At 33.0% G+C, this 19,374-nt stretch overlaps 1 protein-coding gene across 1 annotated transcript; it reads right to left on the bottom strand.

Moving 5' to 3' along the window:
• Positions 1-1,362: 1,362 nt before the first annotated feature.
• LOC139503922 (centromere protein S-like) lies at positions 1,363-12,234 on the bottom strand. The gene is made up of 4 exons (XM_071293941.1): positions 12,032-12,234; positions 6,343-6,500; positions 3,970-4,036; positions 1,363-1,677 (listed from the first exon to the last, which is right to left on the bottom strand). Exons 1-4 carry the CDS (start codon positions 12,080-12,082, stop codon positions 1,543-1,545), a joined length of 411 nt encoding a protein of 136 aa, XP_071150042.1. The 5' UTR covers positions 12,083-12,234; the 3' UTR covers positions 1,363-1,542.
• Positions 12,235-19,374: the final 7,140 nt, after the last annotated feature.

Genomic DNA, 19,374 nt, shown 5'->3' with positions numbered 1-19,374 from the left:
TAAGAATGAGAGCGACCAGTACAAGATTTTATGATGTGTCTTTAAATTTCTTTATATAAATCAAAATTGCAATACTTGATTTCCAGAAACTCACATATTAATTAACCAGAGGCCCTTAAGAGCCTGTGTCGCTCACCTTGGTCTATGTGTATATTAAATAAAAGACACAGATGGATTAACGACAAAATTGTGTTTTGGTGATGATGATGTGTTTGTAGATCTTACTTTACTGAACTCTGCTACTTACAATTATCTTTATCTATAGTGAACTTGGCCCATTAGTTACAGAGGAAAATATTTTGTTAAAATTTACAAAATTTATGAAAATTGTTAAAAATTGACTGTAAAGGGCAATTACTCCTTAAGGCGTCAACTGACCATTTTGGTCATGCTGACTTATTTGTAGATCTTATTTTGCTTAACATTATTGCTGTTTACAGTTTATCTCTATCTATAATAATATTCAAGATAATAACCCAAAACTGCAAAATTTCCTTAAAAATTACCATTTCAGGGGAGCCACCCTGCAAACCATTGTCCGATTCATCTGAAAAATTTCTGGGAGATTTGCTCTAAATGCTTTGGTTTCAGAGTTAAAAGCCAAAATCTACATGTTACCCCTATGTTCTATTTTTAGCCATGGCGGCCATCTTGGTTGGTTGGCCAGGACACCGCACAAATTTTTTCAACTAGATACCTCAATGATGAATGTGGCCAAGTATGGTTAAATTTGGCCTAGTAGTTTCAGAGGAGAAGATTTTTGTAAAAGATTACAAAACTTTACGAAAAATTGGTAAAAAATGACTATAAAGGGCAATAACTCCTTAAGGGATCAATTGACCATTTTGGTCATGTTGACTTATTTGTAGATCTTACTTTGCTGAACATTATTGCTGATTACAGTTTATCTCTATCTATAATAATATTTAAGATAAGAACAAAAAACGGCAAAATTTCCTTAAAATTGCCAATTCATCGACAATGACGGATGACAGACACCAAGTGATGAGAAAAGCTCACTTGGCCTTTTAGGCCAGGTGAGCTAAAAACAGTACATGTATAAATCAAATATGCAGTAATTATGAAACTAACATATTAATCAATATTATTATAATAACAGTTGTTCCAAACATGTTAATTCAATCACTGATCACAGTTAATTTTGTTTAATTCGTGGAAAGAATATACATGTATCAAGGAAATAAAATAAACCACGAAAATTTAACCTACATATAATATCACTTCCATTTACTGGAAACCATGAAATTAAATCAACATGAGTTATATAGAGACAAAAACACAAAATCTTAACACCACGAAAATTTATATTTCTACATTAAATATGCGGTACTAACATATTGAACAGTTATTCCATACATGAAATAAACAGTTCACTCACACCAGTTCTTGACCAGAAACCAGTTCTTTGTCCTTAGCCATGTTAGTTTAAATGATGTCTATGCATCTCATCTTTAGTCATGTTTGTTAAATGATGTCTATGCATTTGAGTCCAATGTCCAATAGTTAATATCTTTGGCCCTATCACATGTTTGACTCTTCATCGGTTTCCATGGTAACAGTTGTTGATGTTCCAGCTTTCTTTTTACTCTTTTTCTGTTTCTTACCATCTTGTTTATTTTCATTTAATTTCTCATGGACTCCACTTACATATTTATGCTGCAATGTATAATTATTTTCATTATTATCATGATTATTTTCCAATAAATTAGAGCTGTTTTTGTTAGAAATCACACACAGAATACATTACAGTAACACAGTATCTTGTTTTCTTATGATGTTATTGTGTACTTCAGTCATCAATACAAATTCATACAGTTTATGTCGTAAATAGAAAACTCTTCCCTTTTCACGAATGTGACCTACCGAATTAGTATATTTACCGGATTTGTAATAACATTAGCAGCACGACTGGTGCAACATGTGGAGCAGGATCTGCTTACCCTTCTAGAGCATCTGACATCACCCCAGTTTTTGGTGGGGTTCTCGTTGCTTAGTCTTTAGTTTTCTATGTTGTGTCTTCTGTACTATTATGTGTCTGTTTGTCTTTTTATTTTTAGCCATGGCATTGTCAGTTTATTTTCAATCTATGAGTATGACTGTCCCTCTAGTATCTTTCATCCCTCTTTTAAATATACATGTATTTATTATTATACATGCAGTTTTAGTAAACCACTTTATGATGGTTTTGATCTGGTCATTTCACCATATTTTGAAGATATTAATATACATGCTTGTACATTTAATCAACAGAATGTGATGAAAGGGAAATAACTCCAAAATTAAATCAAACTACTAATGAAGATCCAGTGAAAGTTGTGTCAAATCAGCTCTTTGTCAATATTTTGCTCACTCTGGACATGCAAGACATAACATAGTTGTAAACTTATTCAATTAACATAAATGTCATTTAACCAGTTTCCTGTCAATTAACTACTTAATTTTAGAATTGATAAATGTGTTCAAAATTGATATGACAACAGAATGGATTTATATATGGTCCCAGTACACAGTTGTTTCGTAGTGCATTTCTTTAGACAATAAATGAAAATTAAAAAAATCCCACCTGTGCTTTCTCTATAAATTTTTTACAGTGTTTCTGTACTACTTTGAGACAAATTATATCAAAATTATAGAAAATTTCATCGGCTCTAACTCAAATTATGCAGTGTTTTCCATTCGGCATTTAAGCCTGGTGTGCCGACCACCTTCTTTTAAAAGCCGACCACCTTTCGATTTTAGGAGGTGGTCGGCTTTTTTTTTCAAATTTTGGATTTTTTTTGGTTCCTCACCGTTAAAATTTGAATACTAATGGCGCCTCGCTGATTTGTTTTCATTGACAAAGATGGCGTCCAATCGTCAAATTTCAATGTTTTCATTTATCAATCGGGGTACAAGAAAGGCAGATGACGATGATGATAAAGAAAATAAGTTAAATAAAATTGAGAGTAATGTTGAAGTTGTGGAAATTGAACAAAAATCAACCAAACAACGGAAAAGACACGGAAGTGAAGACAAACATGAGCAAGACTTCAAATGCCATTTGAAGTCACAGAGGAAGGATACTACTGTTCTATGGGCCAAAAATACGGCACAAAAGCAAGAAACAGGACATAAAATTGTAAATGAAAGAAGAGAGAAAAGAGATAATTATAAATTGTTGAAAAAATCAAATCAAAGGATATTTGACAATTAATATGACTACGTCTATTTATGTTTGTTCAACTCCATTAATTGTGAATATTATACTAATCTTTATTTTTGTGACCCCCACGTGCACCCACAGTAAATAAAAAAAAAAAAACGGGTGGACATTTAAAAAAAAACACCCGGCTGCAAGTGATTTTTTTTAAAACACCCACCTTTCCTTAGTGAAAAAAGGAAAACACTGTTATGGACAATTTTATGTTAAGGTGGACTTTAAACCTTTTGACAGCTTCTGAAGTGCTAATTTTAAACCTTTTTCAGCTAGACCAAATAACTACTTTACTTTAAAATTCATGTTTTACATTGTCATTTCATGCCCTACATGCTATATGTATTTGAGGCAAAAAATATCGAGAAATAAATTTGGCAGGGATATAAAAAAAAATGGCAAGTAACACACGGTCAACAGTCAGGACTATATTCCTGGAAAACGAAAATAAAAGGACAATAACTGTGTATTCTGACCTAAAATATGTTTAAATTCAATGTCAATTTTCCCTACATTACCAGTACTTGTTTTTACTATTGTAAATCACATTTTTATAGCCTTTTGTTGAAATTTTTTCTTATGCTTTTAATTTATCTTTTTATGAACTATCACAAGTATTTTTATAACAAAAAATAAATTAATACACTTGACTTTGAAATTAACTAATTAATTGATCATGTACAGTGGCTATATATATATATCCCTAAATATCTTCTCCAACATAATCTTTATCTTGTTCTCTTTATAAAACATACCAGAGACCCAGATCTTCTTGTTAGCATTTTGATGTCGTCTGCATTCACTGTTGTCCTTTTGGCATGTCTGAAAAAAAAGGAAAAAGATTACAAATATTAATAATAAAAGTGCAAGAACTTAGTTGTGTTAAAAAGATATTGAACTTATGTGTAAAACAAGAATGTGTCCCAAGTTCACAGATGCCACATCCACACTATCATTTTCTATATTCAGTGGACAGTGAAAATGGGATAAAATCTCTAAATTGACATTAAAATTAGAAAGAACATATCATAGGGAACATGTTTACTAAGTTTTCAAGTTAATTGGACTTAAACATCACCAAAAAACTATCTCAACCAAAAAGTTTAACCTGAAGCGGGACAGATGGACGAACGGACGAACAGACAGACGCACAAGACCAGAAACATTATGCCCATAAATAGGACCTAAAAAATGGTGATTTTTAAATGAGAAATGCCTTTGGGTTTGATAAAATGCATGAAGCAATTCTAGAAGTTGTCCCAGTATATGTGGTAAACAGACTTATTAAGAAGGGATATAGTTACGATACTGATGTCAGGTTATTAAAGATTGCATATTGTGGCTTTAATATTGATTCACTTTGCATCAGAAATAAACACATTTATTCTATTTAAAACCAGTTGTTTGCATGATATGGATTATGTTCTTCTCATATATTTTATAACTATAATACTAAACCCCTAACGGGAGGAATTGTACTTGATATTCATATGATGAAGACATAATTTTTTACTCAGTTTATTTGAGGTCTGGATGTGGCATGTCAGTAACTGCTAGTAGTCCTTTGTTCATGTTGTTAATTTATGTATCATTGTCATTTTGTTTAGTTTCTTTTGTTACCTATTCTGACATTGGACTTGAACTTCATTTAAACTGACTTTTAGCCCAGTAGTCAGCACTTCTGTGTTGACTCGAGTTACATGTATCATTCATATGTTCATGATTAGAAATTAACTGTTAAATAAAGTTAATAAACTTCAAATTTTTTAAATACTAAGGCTTTTCTACCTCAGGAATAGATTATCTTAGCTGTATTTGGCAAAACTTTTAGGAATCAATGGTCCTCAATGCTCTTTGACTTTGTACCTTATTTGGCCTTTTTAACATATTTTGATTCAGACGTCACTGACATGACTGATGAGTCTTTTGTAGACAAAATGCTCGTCTTGTGTAAATATACAATTTAAATCCTGGTATAGATCTATGACAAGTTTATTTACTGTGTGTATTGTTGTGTGTTTGTTTTTTCTACATTGGCTAGCATGGCTAGAGGTATAGGGGGAGGGTTGAGATCTCAAAAACATGTTTAACCCCGTCACATTTTTGCATCTGTCCCAAGTCAGGAGCCACCATTTGGCCACTGGGCTTTGTTGGTCTTGTATGATTTTTAATTTTAGTTTCTTGTGTATATTTTCAGAGTTTAGTATGATGTCCGTTATCACTGAACTAGTATACATTTTTGTTTAGGGGTCAGCTGAAGCAAGCCGCCGGATGCAGGAATTTCTCACTGCATTGAAGACCCCTTTGTGGCATTCAGCTGTTGTTTTCTCTTTGGTAGGGTTGTTGTATCTTTGACATATTCCCCATTTCCATTTTTAATTTTATAATATTGTCCTCTTTACAAAATTGCATGAATTTGATTTATCTATCACCCAATTTTTACTTACCGGGTTTGTAGTACCATTAGAAATGATTAGCAACACCACAGGTGTTACATGTAGAGCAGTATACCTACATTGTACCATTTCAGTGTATCTTAGATCACTCATTTCATTGATTGGGTTGGTGTAGCTATATGTCATGAATGTGTTGTTTTTAATTTTCCTGTAGTGTTTTAAAAACTTATGGTTGTTCATCTTTTCACTATTTTTTTTCCATTTTAATATTGGATTCTAAATGTTCTATTGGACTAAAGTTGTGTTGTCCCTTTGGCATGTTCTGCTTATTTTGCAATTCTGGAGCATTCGACCTCAAACTAGTTTGATCTTTTTTACATTTGTCATTTTGGGGCCTTTTATACATGTAGCTGACTATGAATTATGGGCTTTGCTCATTGTTGAAGGCAGTATGGTGACCAGTAGTTGTTAATTTCAGTGTTATTTGGTCTCTTCAGAAGAGTTTTCTCATTGGCAATCATTCCACATCTTCTTTTTTTATAAGTACTTGCAAATCTCTTTTAACTTTCTTTGAGAGCGATTCTAAATCATCACATCACAATTAACATTTCTGTTTTTTTTTTATATTTGACCTCACTACATCCAAATGTATTGTAAAATGACCTAATATGGTTACCTCTATTAATACAAATCTATCTAATTTCTAACAAAGCAACAAACAATAAAACATACTTTGCAAACATTTCCATATCTTCTGCAAACTTTTGACATTGTCTCCATGCTGTTTCTGATATTGAGGCTACCAGCTGTTTTGTGCAGACGACATCTAACTCTGAGGACTGCTGTTGGCATATCTTCATTGTAGTATAATGGAGTGCTGCTTTTAATCTCTAAAAATAAGAAGTAAACTATTTTGAGTTTTTAAGTTACTGTTCTAAGATTTTAATACCAAACTATGTAAATGATATACTTGGATGTGATATATGATTACCAATGAGACAATTGATATACAGAGAACCTAAACATGTAAATGTAACCTTGAATAATGAGAAAAACCCATGCATCATACATGTATTTAAGATAAGGATTTAGTTAAAACATTTGTGTTTCTTTCTTTTTTCTAACTACATGTACATGTATGTACAATGTACTACTAACTTGAATAATCCATTGTTCTTGGTGATTTAAAAAAAATGGGGGTCATTGGCATATTCCATTATTCTACTTAGGGAAGTGTAATTACATTTTGTAGCCAAATAAGGCCCCACATAGAAGTGTTAAGGTGGTACCCAACACTTTCACTAAAATTAATTTGGCTCGTTTAATTTTCATGAAATTTTGTCAAAGTATTTACTTTGACCCTTTAACGAAAATATAAAAAATTCAAAACTTTTGAACCAACCGTTTTGTCAGAAAAATTACACTGGTTATACATGTATAGCAATTTGACAAACACCAATTTTGATCATTGAGAAGCTTAATATATTCCTTTTACAACACAACGTAGTTAAAACGTTTAGCTGACTTTACACAGTTATCTCCCTGTAGTGTTAGGTACCACCTTAAGCATTTAAGGTAATCGGATAGTCACATTTTATTTCCAATATATCAATGTAATCACATATATATTCATTAACTATTTATTTGAACAAGATAATAAAATAATCAAAAATACCGTCCTAGATTATAAAACAAGAGCATGAAGAGTGCACACACTGAAATGCCTCGCCTTCTTTACTAATCATTGATATTATGTTGATAGTCCTTAATATAAAGCTCTATTACAACTGTCGCATAAACTTAACATTAACCAAAAAAAACTAAACATTGACCAATGAACCATGAAATTGAGGTCAATATCAGATGAACCATGACAGGAAGACATGTACAGTTAACAATTCTTCCATACAACAAATATAGTTCAGTTGACCTATTGCTTATCACAAGTTTAAGAAAAAAAGACCAAAACAATAAAACTTAACACTGAGCAATGAACCGTGAAAATCAGGTCAAGGCAAATAAAACCTGTGTGACTAATATATAGATCATAAAATATTTCCAAATCAAATATAGTTGACCTATTGCATATAGTATTAGAAAAAAAGACCAAAACTCAAAAACTTAACTTTGACCACTGAACCATGAAAATGAGGTCATGGCCAGATGACACCTGCCAGTTGGACATGTACACCTTACAGTCCTTCCATACACAGAATATACTAGACCTATTGCTTATAGTGTCTGAGATATGGACTTGACCACCAAAACTTAACCTTGTACACTGATCCATGAAATGAGGTCGAGGTCAAGTGAAAACTGTCTGACAGGCATGAGGACCTTGCAAGGTACGCACATACCAAATATAGTTATCTTATATTACTTATGATATAATAAGAGAGAATTTAACATTACAAAAAATCTTAACTTTTTTTCAAATAGTCACTGAACTATGAAAATGAGGTCAAGGACATTGGACATGTGATTGATGGAAACTTCATAACATGAGGCATCTACATGTATATACAAAGTATGAAGCATCCAGGTCTTCCACCTTCTAAAATATAAAGCTTTTATAGAAGTTAGCTAACACCGCTGCCGCCTCCCTCGGATCGCTATCCCTATGTCGAGCTTTCTGCAACAAAAAGTATTTTCTGATTGTAAATGATCAGGAAATATCTGGTCTGGTTATCAAATAATCAGTATAATAAACGGGAAAGTAATCAGATAATCAAAAACCCCATTAGCATGATTAGAATTGAAAAGGCTTCCTGAACAAAAAAGTGGAATTATATCAGAACTACAATGTATATGTATATGAGGACTTCCGACTAGTTCTATTAACTCAGCAGAACAAGCCAGGACTCATTATTTTAAAAAGTAATGAGTCCATCCCAAGATGCCCCATTAAATTTCCCAGTGAGGTCACTTACCATATCCATGTGGGCTCACATACGACATGCAGGGAACAAAATATTCCTGAAATCCAGCTAAACTTTCTAATAACTGACTAAAGCCCTGAATAATGTTACCAAATCCTGATTGTTGATGCAATTCAAGATACTCTACAAATGTAATTGCATCTAATAAAAATATAACCTGTATTTGGTATTTGAAAAATATATGGCTTGAATGAACCTGGCAGGGGCGAATGTGTTAACAGTAATGATTGAGATCTTGTCCAATTAATTATGACATCTTAAAATGCTATTTCATTATTTTGTTCTATGAGGCTCCTTACCGCATCACAGAAATAAAAAAAAAGCCTTTCCGGATGTCATCATAGTCATAATTATTTGCCATTTGGACAAGGTGTCAAGGATCCAATAATGGCAGTATGTATGTATGTACGAAGATCTCTCCGTGAACGGAGCACCCCTCGATTGCTGCAAGGGTACAGTGGAATCCGTGTACACTCCCTATCAGGATTAAAATGTAATGGAGATGTGTCACTTACTTACATTTTATATACAACCCATCACCAGGACAATCACCAACCCAACACAGAGGGAGTGTTAGGAGACACAGGGAAGTCTGTTATTATGGTGGAGGAAGCCAAAGAACTCGGAGAAAACCACCAGGCATCTAGGCGGGAACAGACAAACCGAAGAGATAACTATAGATTGATCTCCAGGTCAAAGTCGGGGAACACTTTGACCTACAGAGGCCCCCAAAATACACATTCTAGTTTATTCTCCGGTCTAGGTACCAGAGATTTGTGTGGGAGGGTGAAAATCACCCTACTAATAGTATTGAAATTCCATCGCCCCGAGCCAGGAGCGAACCCGGGACCTTCAGCACTGTAGCCATCGGTCTTAAACTAGGCCACGAACCCACATAGTTTGGTAGAGGGTTGAGTGGCAGGATGCAGAGGTTTATTGTGCCTGCGTCGCCACTCAATAAACATTTGAGGTAAAAACACAGCCACAAAAATGATACTATTGATAAACATGATGAATCATAACATCAGTGGACGTGTATTAAAAGAACTAAAAGCACAAATAGCACCCATACTTACCACCATATTTACCAAATCTCTGAAATCGGGAAAAACACCAAAAGACTGGAAACATGCAATTGTTGCACCAGCATTTAAAAAGGGTGAACGATACAAGGCTGAAAATTATAGACCAATTTCACTCACTTGTATTTGTTGTAAATTGATGGAACATATAGTGACAAGTAACATCATGAACTATTTAGAGGCAAATAACATTCTTTACGACCTCCAACATGGTTTCCGAAAATCCAGATCATGCGAATCACAACTTATTCAATTTATACAAGAACTTCATAACAACAACAGCAAAAATATACAAACAGACCTCATTATTATGGATTTTGCCAAGGCCTTTGATAAGGTTCCCCACAAACGTCTACTCTATAAACTAAAATACTATGGCATTCGAGGTAACACTCTAAAATGGATTCAGGCTTTCCTATCAGACCGTACGCAAACAGTGGTAATAGATGGAATAACATCAAATACAGCACCAGTAACATCAGGTGTCCCCCAAGGAACTGTCCTTGGGCCTATACTCTTTTTAATATACATTAATGATTTTCCAGAATACCTGGAACACAGCAAACTACGACTCTTCGCTGATGACAGTATTATATACCGAGAAATAACATGTCAACAAGACTGCACAAATTGACAAAAAGATCTTAACGCAGCAGCGAAATGGGAGGCTGATTGGCTCATGGCCTTCCATCCTGGAAAATGCACTATCTTAACTATCACACAAAAAAAACAACCATTTAAACACGATTACATCCTTCATAACCATACTTTAGAACTAGTAACATCTGCAAAATATCTTGGCGTAACCCTACAGTCTAACTTAAAATGGAACATTCACTACAACAACATCGTATCAAATGCAAATAAATCACTTGGCTTTCTTAGGCGAAACTTAAAAATTTCTAACTCCAGAATCAAATCCCGTGCTTACCAATCAATAGTGAGACCAAAACTCGAATATGCCTGTAGTCTATGGGATCCACACACAGCAGATTATAAAAATAAGCTAGAAATGGTACAGAGGCGTGCGGCCCGATATGTATGTAACAATTACCACAACACCAGTAGCGTTACATCCATGTTAAACGAACTACAATGGCCCTCACTCAGTGAGCGCCGCCTCAAAACCAGACTTATCATGTTCTACAAGGTCATCCATGGACTCATTGCAATCCCATCACTAGTCCTCATACCATCAGATACTAGAACAAGAAAATTACATACTCAAACATTTCGGCAAATATCCACCTCTAAAGACAGCTACAAATGGTCATTCTTTCCGCAAACAATCATTCAATGGAACATGTTGCCACAAGTTGTAGTAGCAAGTCAAACCATTGAAATTTACAGAGATCAGTTGACACCAACTGTTCTCCACAACATAATTTAATTCTATAAATTACAATGTACATATTTTTTAATCACTTGTTGTTTTCTTTCATGTAAATATCACCAAGTATTCTACTAAGTTAAGGTTTATGTACCCTTCTGTAGCCATTTTTGTACGAACTTTTCAAACTTCAATTGTATCAAAACTACAGATATTATAAATAATAGAGATAGGCCATTTTGTACATATTCCAAGGGGAAACTTGATGCACAGCATTATTTTTTACTGTTTCATTGCATTTAATAGAAAAAGAGGACTTTGTGGCAAATAAATCAAGATTTTTATAGAAAATCCACAGCCTTTATCCTTGTACTCTCATATTTGGCAATTTGATGACTGATAGATATAGGATTATTGCATGCAGTGCTAGCATTGATTTCCTTAAAACAAGTTTATAAATGTAGTTATTGGTTAAGACAAGTATAAATATGGCCAAAATCAAGTACACCTTTTAGGGTGCGCTCGACTTTAGTGACTCAGCACGAGGTGTTTTGGAATTTACAGGTTACTTAGAACTTTTTGTAAAAAATAAACACTAGCACATCATAGAAAATCAAGTGAGTAATTTATGTTTCAAATTTTATAACAAAAATCTCTGTATTAAAGGCTGTGGATTTTCTATAAAAATCTTGATTTATTTGCCACAAAGTCCTCTTTTTCTATCAAATGCAATGAAACAGTAAAAAATAAAGCTTTGCATCAAGTTTCCCCTTGGAACATGTACTAAATGACCTATCTCTATTATTTATTATATCTTTAGTTTTGATACAATTGAGGTTTGAAAAATTCGTACAGAAATGGCTACAGAAGGGTACATAAACCTTAAAGATAAATTTTTGTTCATATTTTTTAATCATATACTCCGCGCATGCAACAGTTCGTAATCTTCAATAATAATGAAGCTGTAACTGTATATCAGAAGAAGAAGAATCAATCATCGAAGTTTTTTTCCAAATTTTAAAGTTTATATATATATTCGGAAAAACTTCGTTGGTTAAATTCGTAATTACCTGCTGATATTGAAGACTTTCGTAATCATCATCTGTGATGTTGTCTGCCATTTTCAACAAACTCAAACAGTCTGTAAAATGCCTAGTTTCATATTCGCTTCGTAAAATGATTATTTTTCATTTTTTTAATTATTGCGGGTAAATCAGGAATCTGTTTATCTGTAAGAGTCTTCTTTTGCTTAATCTTTTATCGCATTATAAAACACTTTAATAATCTTGACTAAATTATAATAAACGTTTTACAAATAACTGACGGTATGGATAGAATTCCGGGTTTAATGTCATTTCGTACCTCTACAATTTCGCATCCAACATGCATGAGTTACCATTTCGTACCAATCAAAATTATTTGTTCGCTATGGGTCCATGACATATACCATTTCGTCATTTCGTAGACTACATGTAAGTTACTATAACCCTGATAACTTTGATAACTAGTTATGGTTTAAAAAAAAAAAGTGATTTTGAGATAATTTAAAAAAAAAAAACGGCCTAAACGTGTACATTGGGTATATAAGTGTGTCTATTTTATTTAATCAGTATAGATTCGTTACCAGTTTGAGACTGGATTCAAAATTTGTCATTTACAAAAAAAAAACACAATCAGTAAAGTTCATTTATAGGGTGGCATCAGAGACATATAATACAATGTCTCTGGTGGCATAAATGAACTAAAAATATGTACAAGTGCTCTTTCCCAAAAATTTTGCGTACGTCCAACAGGGCAGTAGGGTATGCCAGGCTGTACAATCTCCGAATTGACTGACCTAATTCGGGAAATGATTCGTTGGATAAATGGCGTCTTTCTTGTTCAATTCCGTTAGAATGTTCTCTTCAAGTGAGTAAGTTCTATATAAAGAACTTGCTATTGGTATGTAGTCTTAAAATGCCGCTATAACTTGTATCGTCTGTGTGTGTTCTTTTTCACGTTTTTTGATTTCGTACTTTACCTGTTCACGTGATCATATCAAGGCGTTGATAGCATTGCTACCAGAGACTATAAATGTCTAATATTCAATATTCAAACTAGATTTAGTTGTCAGTTAAAAAATTATCAAACTTGATTTATTGCGCTTTGTATGACACGTAGGGTTGTGGTCGGTGGCGGATCTAGAAATTTTCATAAGAGGGGGCCCACTGACTGCCTAAGGGGGGCCTATTCCGTCACGCTTCAGTGGTTCCCTATAACCAACCAACATTTTTCTGAAAAAGGGGGTGGGCGGGCCACCTGCCCCCACCTAAATCCGCCTCTGGTGGTGTCATGAATAAAAGTTCCTTCATAACATAAGTTCCAAATGGAAACAATATTCTGGAATATTATTTCCACTGGAATAAATATTACAGTAAATGTTCCTAACGGAATAAATGGTATAGCATATCTGTTCCGATCTTTTCTATGGTCGGGTTGTTGTCTCTTTGCCACATTCCCCATTTCCATTCTCAATTTTATTATGACACTGTTTATAGCAAAGTTTCCATTGGAACTTCTGTTAGGTGGAACAAATATACGTTGATAGTGGACCATATTTGAAGAACAAAAAAAAACCAACATCATATTAGACTTCTTTTAAAGTATTATATTACAAATTTAAAACATAAACAAGGAGACAGCTCTCCATCCAACTCACAATGTACATAAAATAAAACCTATCGTCTCACAGTGGAGTGAAACATAATTATATATGACGCTAAGAAAAAGATCTGATTGCTGTTTGTTTGCTTACAGTCGCAAATATGTCATACATTTTTAAGACGTGAACAATTTGGTTATAATCCATTAGGGTTATTTCTGCAGTGGATTACATTGGATAAAAGATAGGAATTTCGACTAATACTTGCAATATAAATGAAGTTATTTTGGATAGGGACAGAAAACTCCACCTGCAGAACAGAGTTCTTAACGTACAGAGAGTGTTGCAATTGACGAACATAGGACAGTATACTTAGGATACCTATTACAATGAGAATTTTTACATCCACACCCATATAAATTCCCCTCTATCGTAGGGATTTGCCATACAAGGTCTTGTTTGGTTGTTATGCAAAGAAACGAGTATTTCAATCTTCACTGATTCGAAGAAATTTCTTGTACTTTGCAATCTGATAAAGTAATGAGATAGATGTTGATAGTTACGTTTCTTCCCAGAGGGTATCCATGTAAGATTCAGTCTTTGTATCAATGCTTTTAAATTGAGATTTTTAAAACCATCAATATTATATAATAATGTTGAAATACAAAATCTCGTTTGACCTTCTCAGTGTTAAGTCTAAAAGAAAACACGATATTGTTTGGTATAAGTTTAAAAATACGATATAGTTTAGTCTAAATAAAATAAAAAATGATACATTTTAGTCAAAATTTAAAAGCACAATGTAAACTAAAACATAATATACTTCTAGTTTAGTCTAAATTAAAAAAACACGATATAATAGTTTAGTCAAAATTTAAAACACGAAATAGTTTAAGCTCAAACACACCAAACGAATTGATTACAACTGTCATATTCCTAACTTTGTACAGGCACTTTCTTATGTAGAAATTGGTGGATTGAACCTGGTTTTATAGCGCTTAACCTCTCTCTTGTACGACAGTCTCATCAAATTCCAAAGAATGTTCATACTAAGCCTTGGAAACATCCAAAATTCTGTCATTACTTTCATCATCATCCTATTATGACCAGACTATTTGGACTGCGCAATGAAATTAGTTTTTAAACAATATTTTAGTAATTCAGTTGTTTTAATGTATATTTAGGTTTTGCACTTATTATTCTAGACTTTGTCGTAAATTTAGGCATAAGTGTTTTACACGGATTATGTGTCATAATCTTGGACAAAGGTCTGAAATGCATTTACTCTATTTATTTTATTAATTAGTCATTCTCTGTGACAGTTTGGACTATAATTTACAAATACGTGTCGGACACTTACTACTCTTTCAATTTTCTGTTATTTCTAATTTGGCATCTATTTAACTTCTTAATCCTTAATTGCTTGTGCATATATATATTGTTATAGTAGTTGTGTGTATGTTACGTTACTTTTAGTTTGGAGTTTGTTGTTCGGTATTACTGAACTGCTGAAGTAAAAGTTTAAGGAGCGAAATATTCCTTCCTGATTTACATGTAGCCAGAACGCCAAATTACCCGGCAATACTATTCCCAGATATTCGAAGAGTTAATTATAATCCAATACTTTCGTCGTCGGATATCGAAGACTTTGAAAAATACAAAAACAATACCGCCATCTTGGATTGTACAATCGCAGTACAAAATCGGTCTAGTTGTTTGCCCACATCTGCAAATTTGGACGAAGATTTTCAATTTTATGGGTAGACTGTTTTTTTATATAAAGAAAACTTGGTAATTTATTGTATATTTCAAAACATTTAAACACATATTTTTTTTTTGCTGTAAGAATCATTTTTTTTTCTTTAAATAAGCCATTTAAGGGGAAATAACTTTGATAACTATTTACATGTTTTAAAAAAAAAAAAACGTGATTTTGAGATAATTTAAAAAAAAAAAAAAAAAAAAAGGCATAAACGTGTACACTGGGTATATAAGTGTGTCTATTTTATTTAATCAGTATAGATTCGTTACCAGTTTGAGACTGGATTCAAAATTTGTCATTTACAAAAAAAAAACACAATCAGTAAAGTTCATTTATAGGGTGGCATCAGAGACATATAATACAATGTCTCTGGTGGCATCAATGAACTAAGAATATAAAATATGTACAAGTGCTCTTTCCCAAAAATTTTGCGTACGTCCAACAGGGCAGTAGGGTATGCCAGGCTGTACAATCTTCGAATTGACTGACCTAATTCGGGAAATGATTCGTTGGATAAATGGCGTCTTTCTTGTTCAATTCCGTTAGAATGTTCTCTTCAAGTGAGTAAGTTCTATATAAAGAACTTGCTTTTGGTATGTAGTCTTAAAATGCCTCTATAACTTGTATCGTCGTAAATTTAGGCATAAGTGTTTTACACGGATTATGTGTCATAATCTTGGACAAAGGTCTGAAATGCATTTACTCTATTTATCTAATTAGTCATTCTCTGTGACAGTTTGGACTATAATTTACAAATACGTGTCGGACACTTACTACTCTTTTAATTTTCTGTTATTTCTAATTTGGCATCTATTAAACTTCTTAATCCTTAATTGCTTGTGCATATATATATTGTTATAGTAGTTGTGTGTATGTTACGTTACTTCTAGTTTGGAGTTTGTTGTTCGGTATTACTGAACTGCTGAAGTAAAAGTTTAAGGAGCGAAATATTCCTTCCTGATTTACATGTATTCAGAACGCCAAATTACCCGGCTATGCTATTCCCAGATATTCGAAGAGTTAATTATAATCCAATACTGTCGTCGTCGGATATCGAAGACTTTGAAAAATCCAAAAAAAATTCCGCCATCTTGGATTGTACAATCGCAGTAAAAAATCGGTCTAGTTGTTTGCCCTCATCTGCAAATTTGGACGAAGATTTTCAATTTTATGGGTAGACTGTTTTTTTATATAAAGAAAACTTGGTAATTTATTGTATATTTCAAAACATTTAAACAAATATTTTTTTTTTTGCTTTAATAATCATTTTTTCTTTTCTTTAAATGAGCCATTTAAGGGGAGATAACTCTTTTAGTAAAAAAAATATACTAGACTAATGGGGATTTTTTTAAATGTTAACTAGTAGTCATTCTCTGTGACAGTTTGGACTATAATTTACAAATACGTGTCGGACACTTACTACTCTTTCAATTTTCTGTTATTTCTAATTTGGCATCTATTAAACTTCTTAATCCTTAATTGCTTGTGCATATATATATTGTTATAGTAGTTGTGTGTATGTTACGTTACTTTTAGTTTGGAGTTTGTTGTTCGGTATTACTGAACTGCTGAAGTAAAAGTTTAAGGAGCGAAATATTCCTTCCTGATTTACATGTAGCCAGAACGCCAAATAACCCGGCTATACTATTCCCAGATATTCGAAGAGTTAATTATAATCCAATACTTCGTCGTCGGATATCGAAGACTTTGAAAAATACAAAAACAATACCGCCATCTTGGATTGTACAATCGCAGTACAAAATCGGTCTAGTTGTTTGCCCACATCTGCAAATTTGGACGAAGATTTTCAATTTTATGGGTAGACTGTTTTTTTATATAAAGACAACTTGGTAATTTATTGTATATTTCAAAACATTTAAACAAATATTTTTGTTTTGCTGTAAGAATCATTTTTTTTCTTTAAATGAGCCATTTAAGGGGAGATAACTCTTTTAGTAAAAAAAAATATACTAGACTAATGGGGAATTTTTTTAATGTTTACTTGTAGCAAGAAAACAAGTTCGGTGACACTATTTTTTCCTTTTATTTTCTTCAAACATATAATAAAACCTATCTTCTCACAATTTATTTCAAAATTTTATTTCATAGAATTTTTGTTCTGCACACAAATAGTGTTTTTTCTTGAACAATCTAACCAAATTCAGGCAATTTTTAACGACTCAAAGCTTGAGAAATAGCACGGTGACCCATACTTTTTTATTATGTTTTTGAAAAAAGCATAGTAAAATCTTCATTTTGGCAAATTATAAGAAAATGACGGTCTCAAAAAATATATACTAATGATCTACCTTAATAGAAGAAGCAGGTGTTGGTACATCCTGTATCACTCAACTAACAATTATGCATACAATTGGTTCAATGGTAAACAAACACATCCAATCGCTTCTGACGCAAAGCAAGGAGCCAATATAATTCATCATTGAAGACAGTTTAAGTTATATGCCACATTTGATATTTTTGGTTATTTATATTTTTTATCTATCAGTCATTCTGTCTGTAAAGGACAAAACTACAATTTATGACAAGCGTGAAGATTTCAGATTCCCAATAGTCAATTTAACATTTCTTAGCAGTAACATACCATCTGACTCGTCACATGGCTTTTTGTATCTCAGTGAATACTTTATGTTTGAACATGTTTTCATTATACCGACTCAATTTGCAGTGTTGCGCCCCCTTCTGTAAAAACTGATCCAACAGGTATAAAGTCGAAAGACAAAAATCTACACTACATACGTTTTATGGTACGAGGGTATCATCAGCCCAGTAGTCAGAACTTTGGTGTGGACATGAATATCCATGCTATGGCCATTTCTATAAATTTACTATTTGCAAAATTATGAATTGTTCGAAATACTAAGGATTTTCTTATCGAAAGCAAAGATAACCTTAGCCGTATTAGACACATCTTTTTGTAATATGTGGCCCTCAATGCTCTTCAACTTTATAATTGTTTGGCTTTCTAACTATTTTGATCTGAGCATCACTGATGAGTCTTATGTAGACGAAACGCGAGTCTGGCGTATCAGATTATAAGCCTGGTACATTCGATTAAGTCACCAACACGAATTGTTTGACTTTCTTAACAACTTTTCATATTTCAACTCACTAGCGTTATGTGTGTAGTCTTAGACCTTAAAAGATATCAAGATAGTCTCCTAAAATGTAATTTTACCGATTGTTTCCTATTTCTGGTTGTGACATTTTGACTATTCTTGCTACTTCCGTTGATCATTAGGGGGGTTTATATAGCAGTGAGAATATGTTCATATTGATGATGTACTATTAAAAGAGTCAAATTGTTTTGTTAAATTATTCAAAGAAAATCAGACCATCAAGTATTTTTAACAACAGTATTTTATTTCATATATTTGACCATACAATGGCCTCAGCTCCTGACAATGGACATGGTCATGGCTATGGTAAATTTGATTTGACAACGATTTATAGAAATATTGGCGCCCTTTATAAAAATAAGTCTTTTTAAAATACGTGTTACCATGAAAGGGCTCCTGGCGATTGACATGGTCATGGTCAATTACTTTATCCTAATAGTGTAAACAGATGTAAGAAACACATTGTGAACTATGGAGTTGGGATGCTGGAATAGGATTTGACAACGGTTTATTGAAATACATTATTCGTAATTTTCATCTGTGAGATTCAATTGAATAGAAAATGAAACTGAAACACATCTTTAGATAAATTAGGCCATCAATTTTAGGTATTTTTGTCATATAGTTCTTCAACGGTTTCGGTACTTATTCATCCTCGAATTTCAAACATTTGAATTTGAGCGTTCCTGATGAAGGTAAATCCAGAAAAGCTCTTCGGACGCATAAATTTATCAAACGTGTTGTTTCAATGTTTTACATCACTGGATCGATACCCCTGCTGGTGGACTATCAGTCCCCGAGGGTATAATCAGCTCAGTAGATAGTAATTCGGTACTGACATGATTTAACAAACTTTTCTAAAATTTGTTTATA

Source organism: Mytilus edulis, chromosome 14 (assembly GCF_963676685.1).
Source record: "Mytilus edulis chromosome 14, xbMytEdul2.2, whole genome shotgun sequence".
Lineage (NCBI taxonomy): Eukaryota > Metazoa > Mollusca > Bivalvia > Mytilida > Mytilidae > Mytilus > Mytilus edulis.
This window is presented reverse-complemented; position numbering and strand designations above follow the sequence as displayed.

Excerpts from the sequence above, each read along its gene's own strand:
- LOC139503922 (XM_071293941.1), bottom strand. The coding sequence starts at position 12,082 with ATGGCAGACAACATCACAGATGATGATTACGAAAGTCTTCAATATCAG. Across the intron at positions 6,501-12,031 it reads AAAGTCTTCAATATCAGCAG|AGATTAAAAGCAGCACTCCA; the intron begins GTAATTACGAAT and ends TCTTATTTTTAG. Across the intron at positions 1,678-3,969 it reads CAAGAAGATCTGGGTCTCTG|CATAAATATGTAAGTGGAGT; the intron begins GTATGTTTTATA and ends TATACATTGCAG.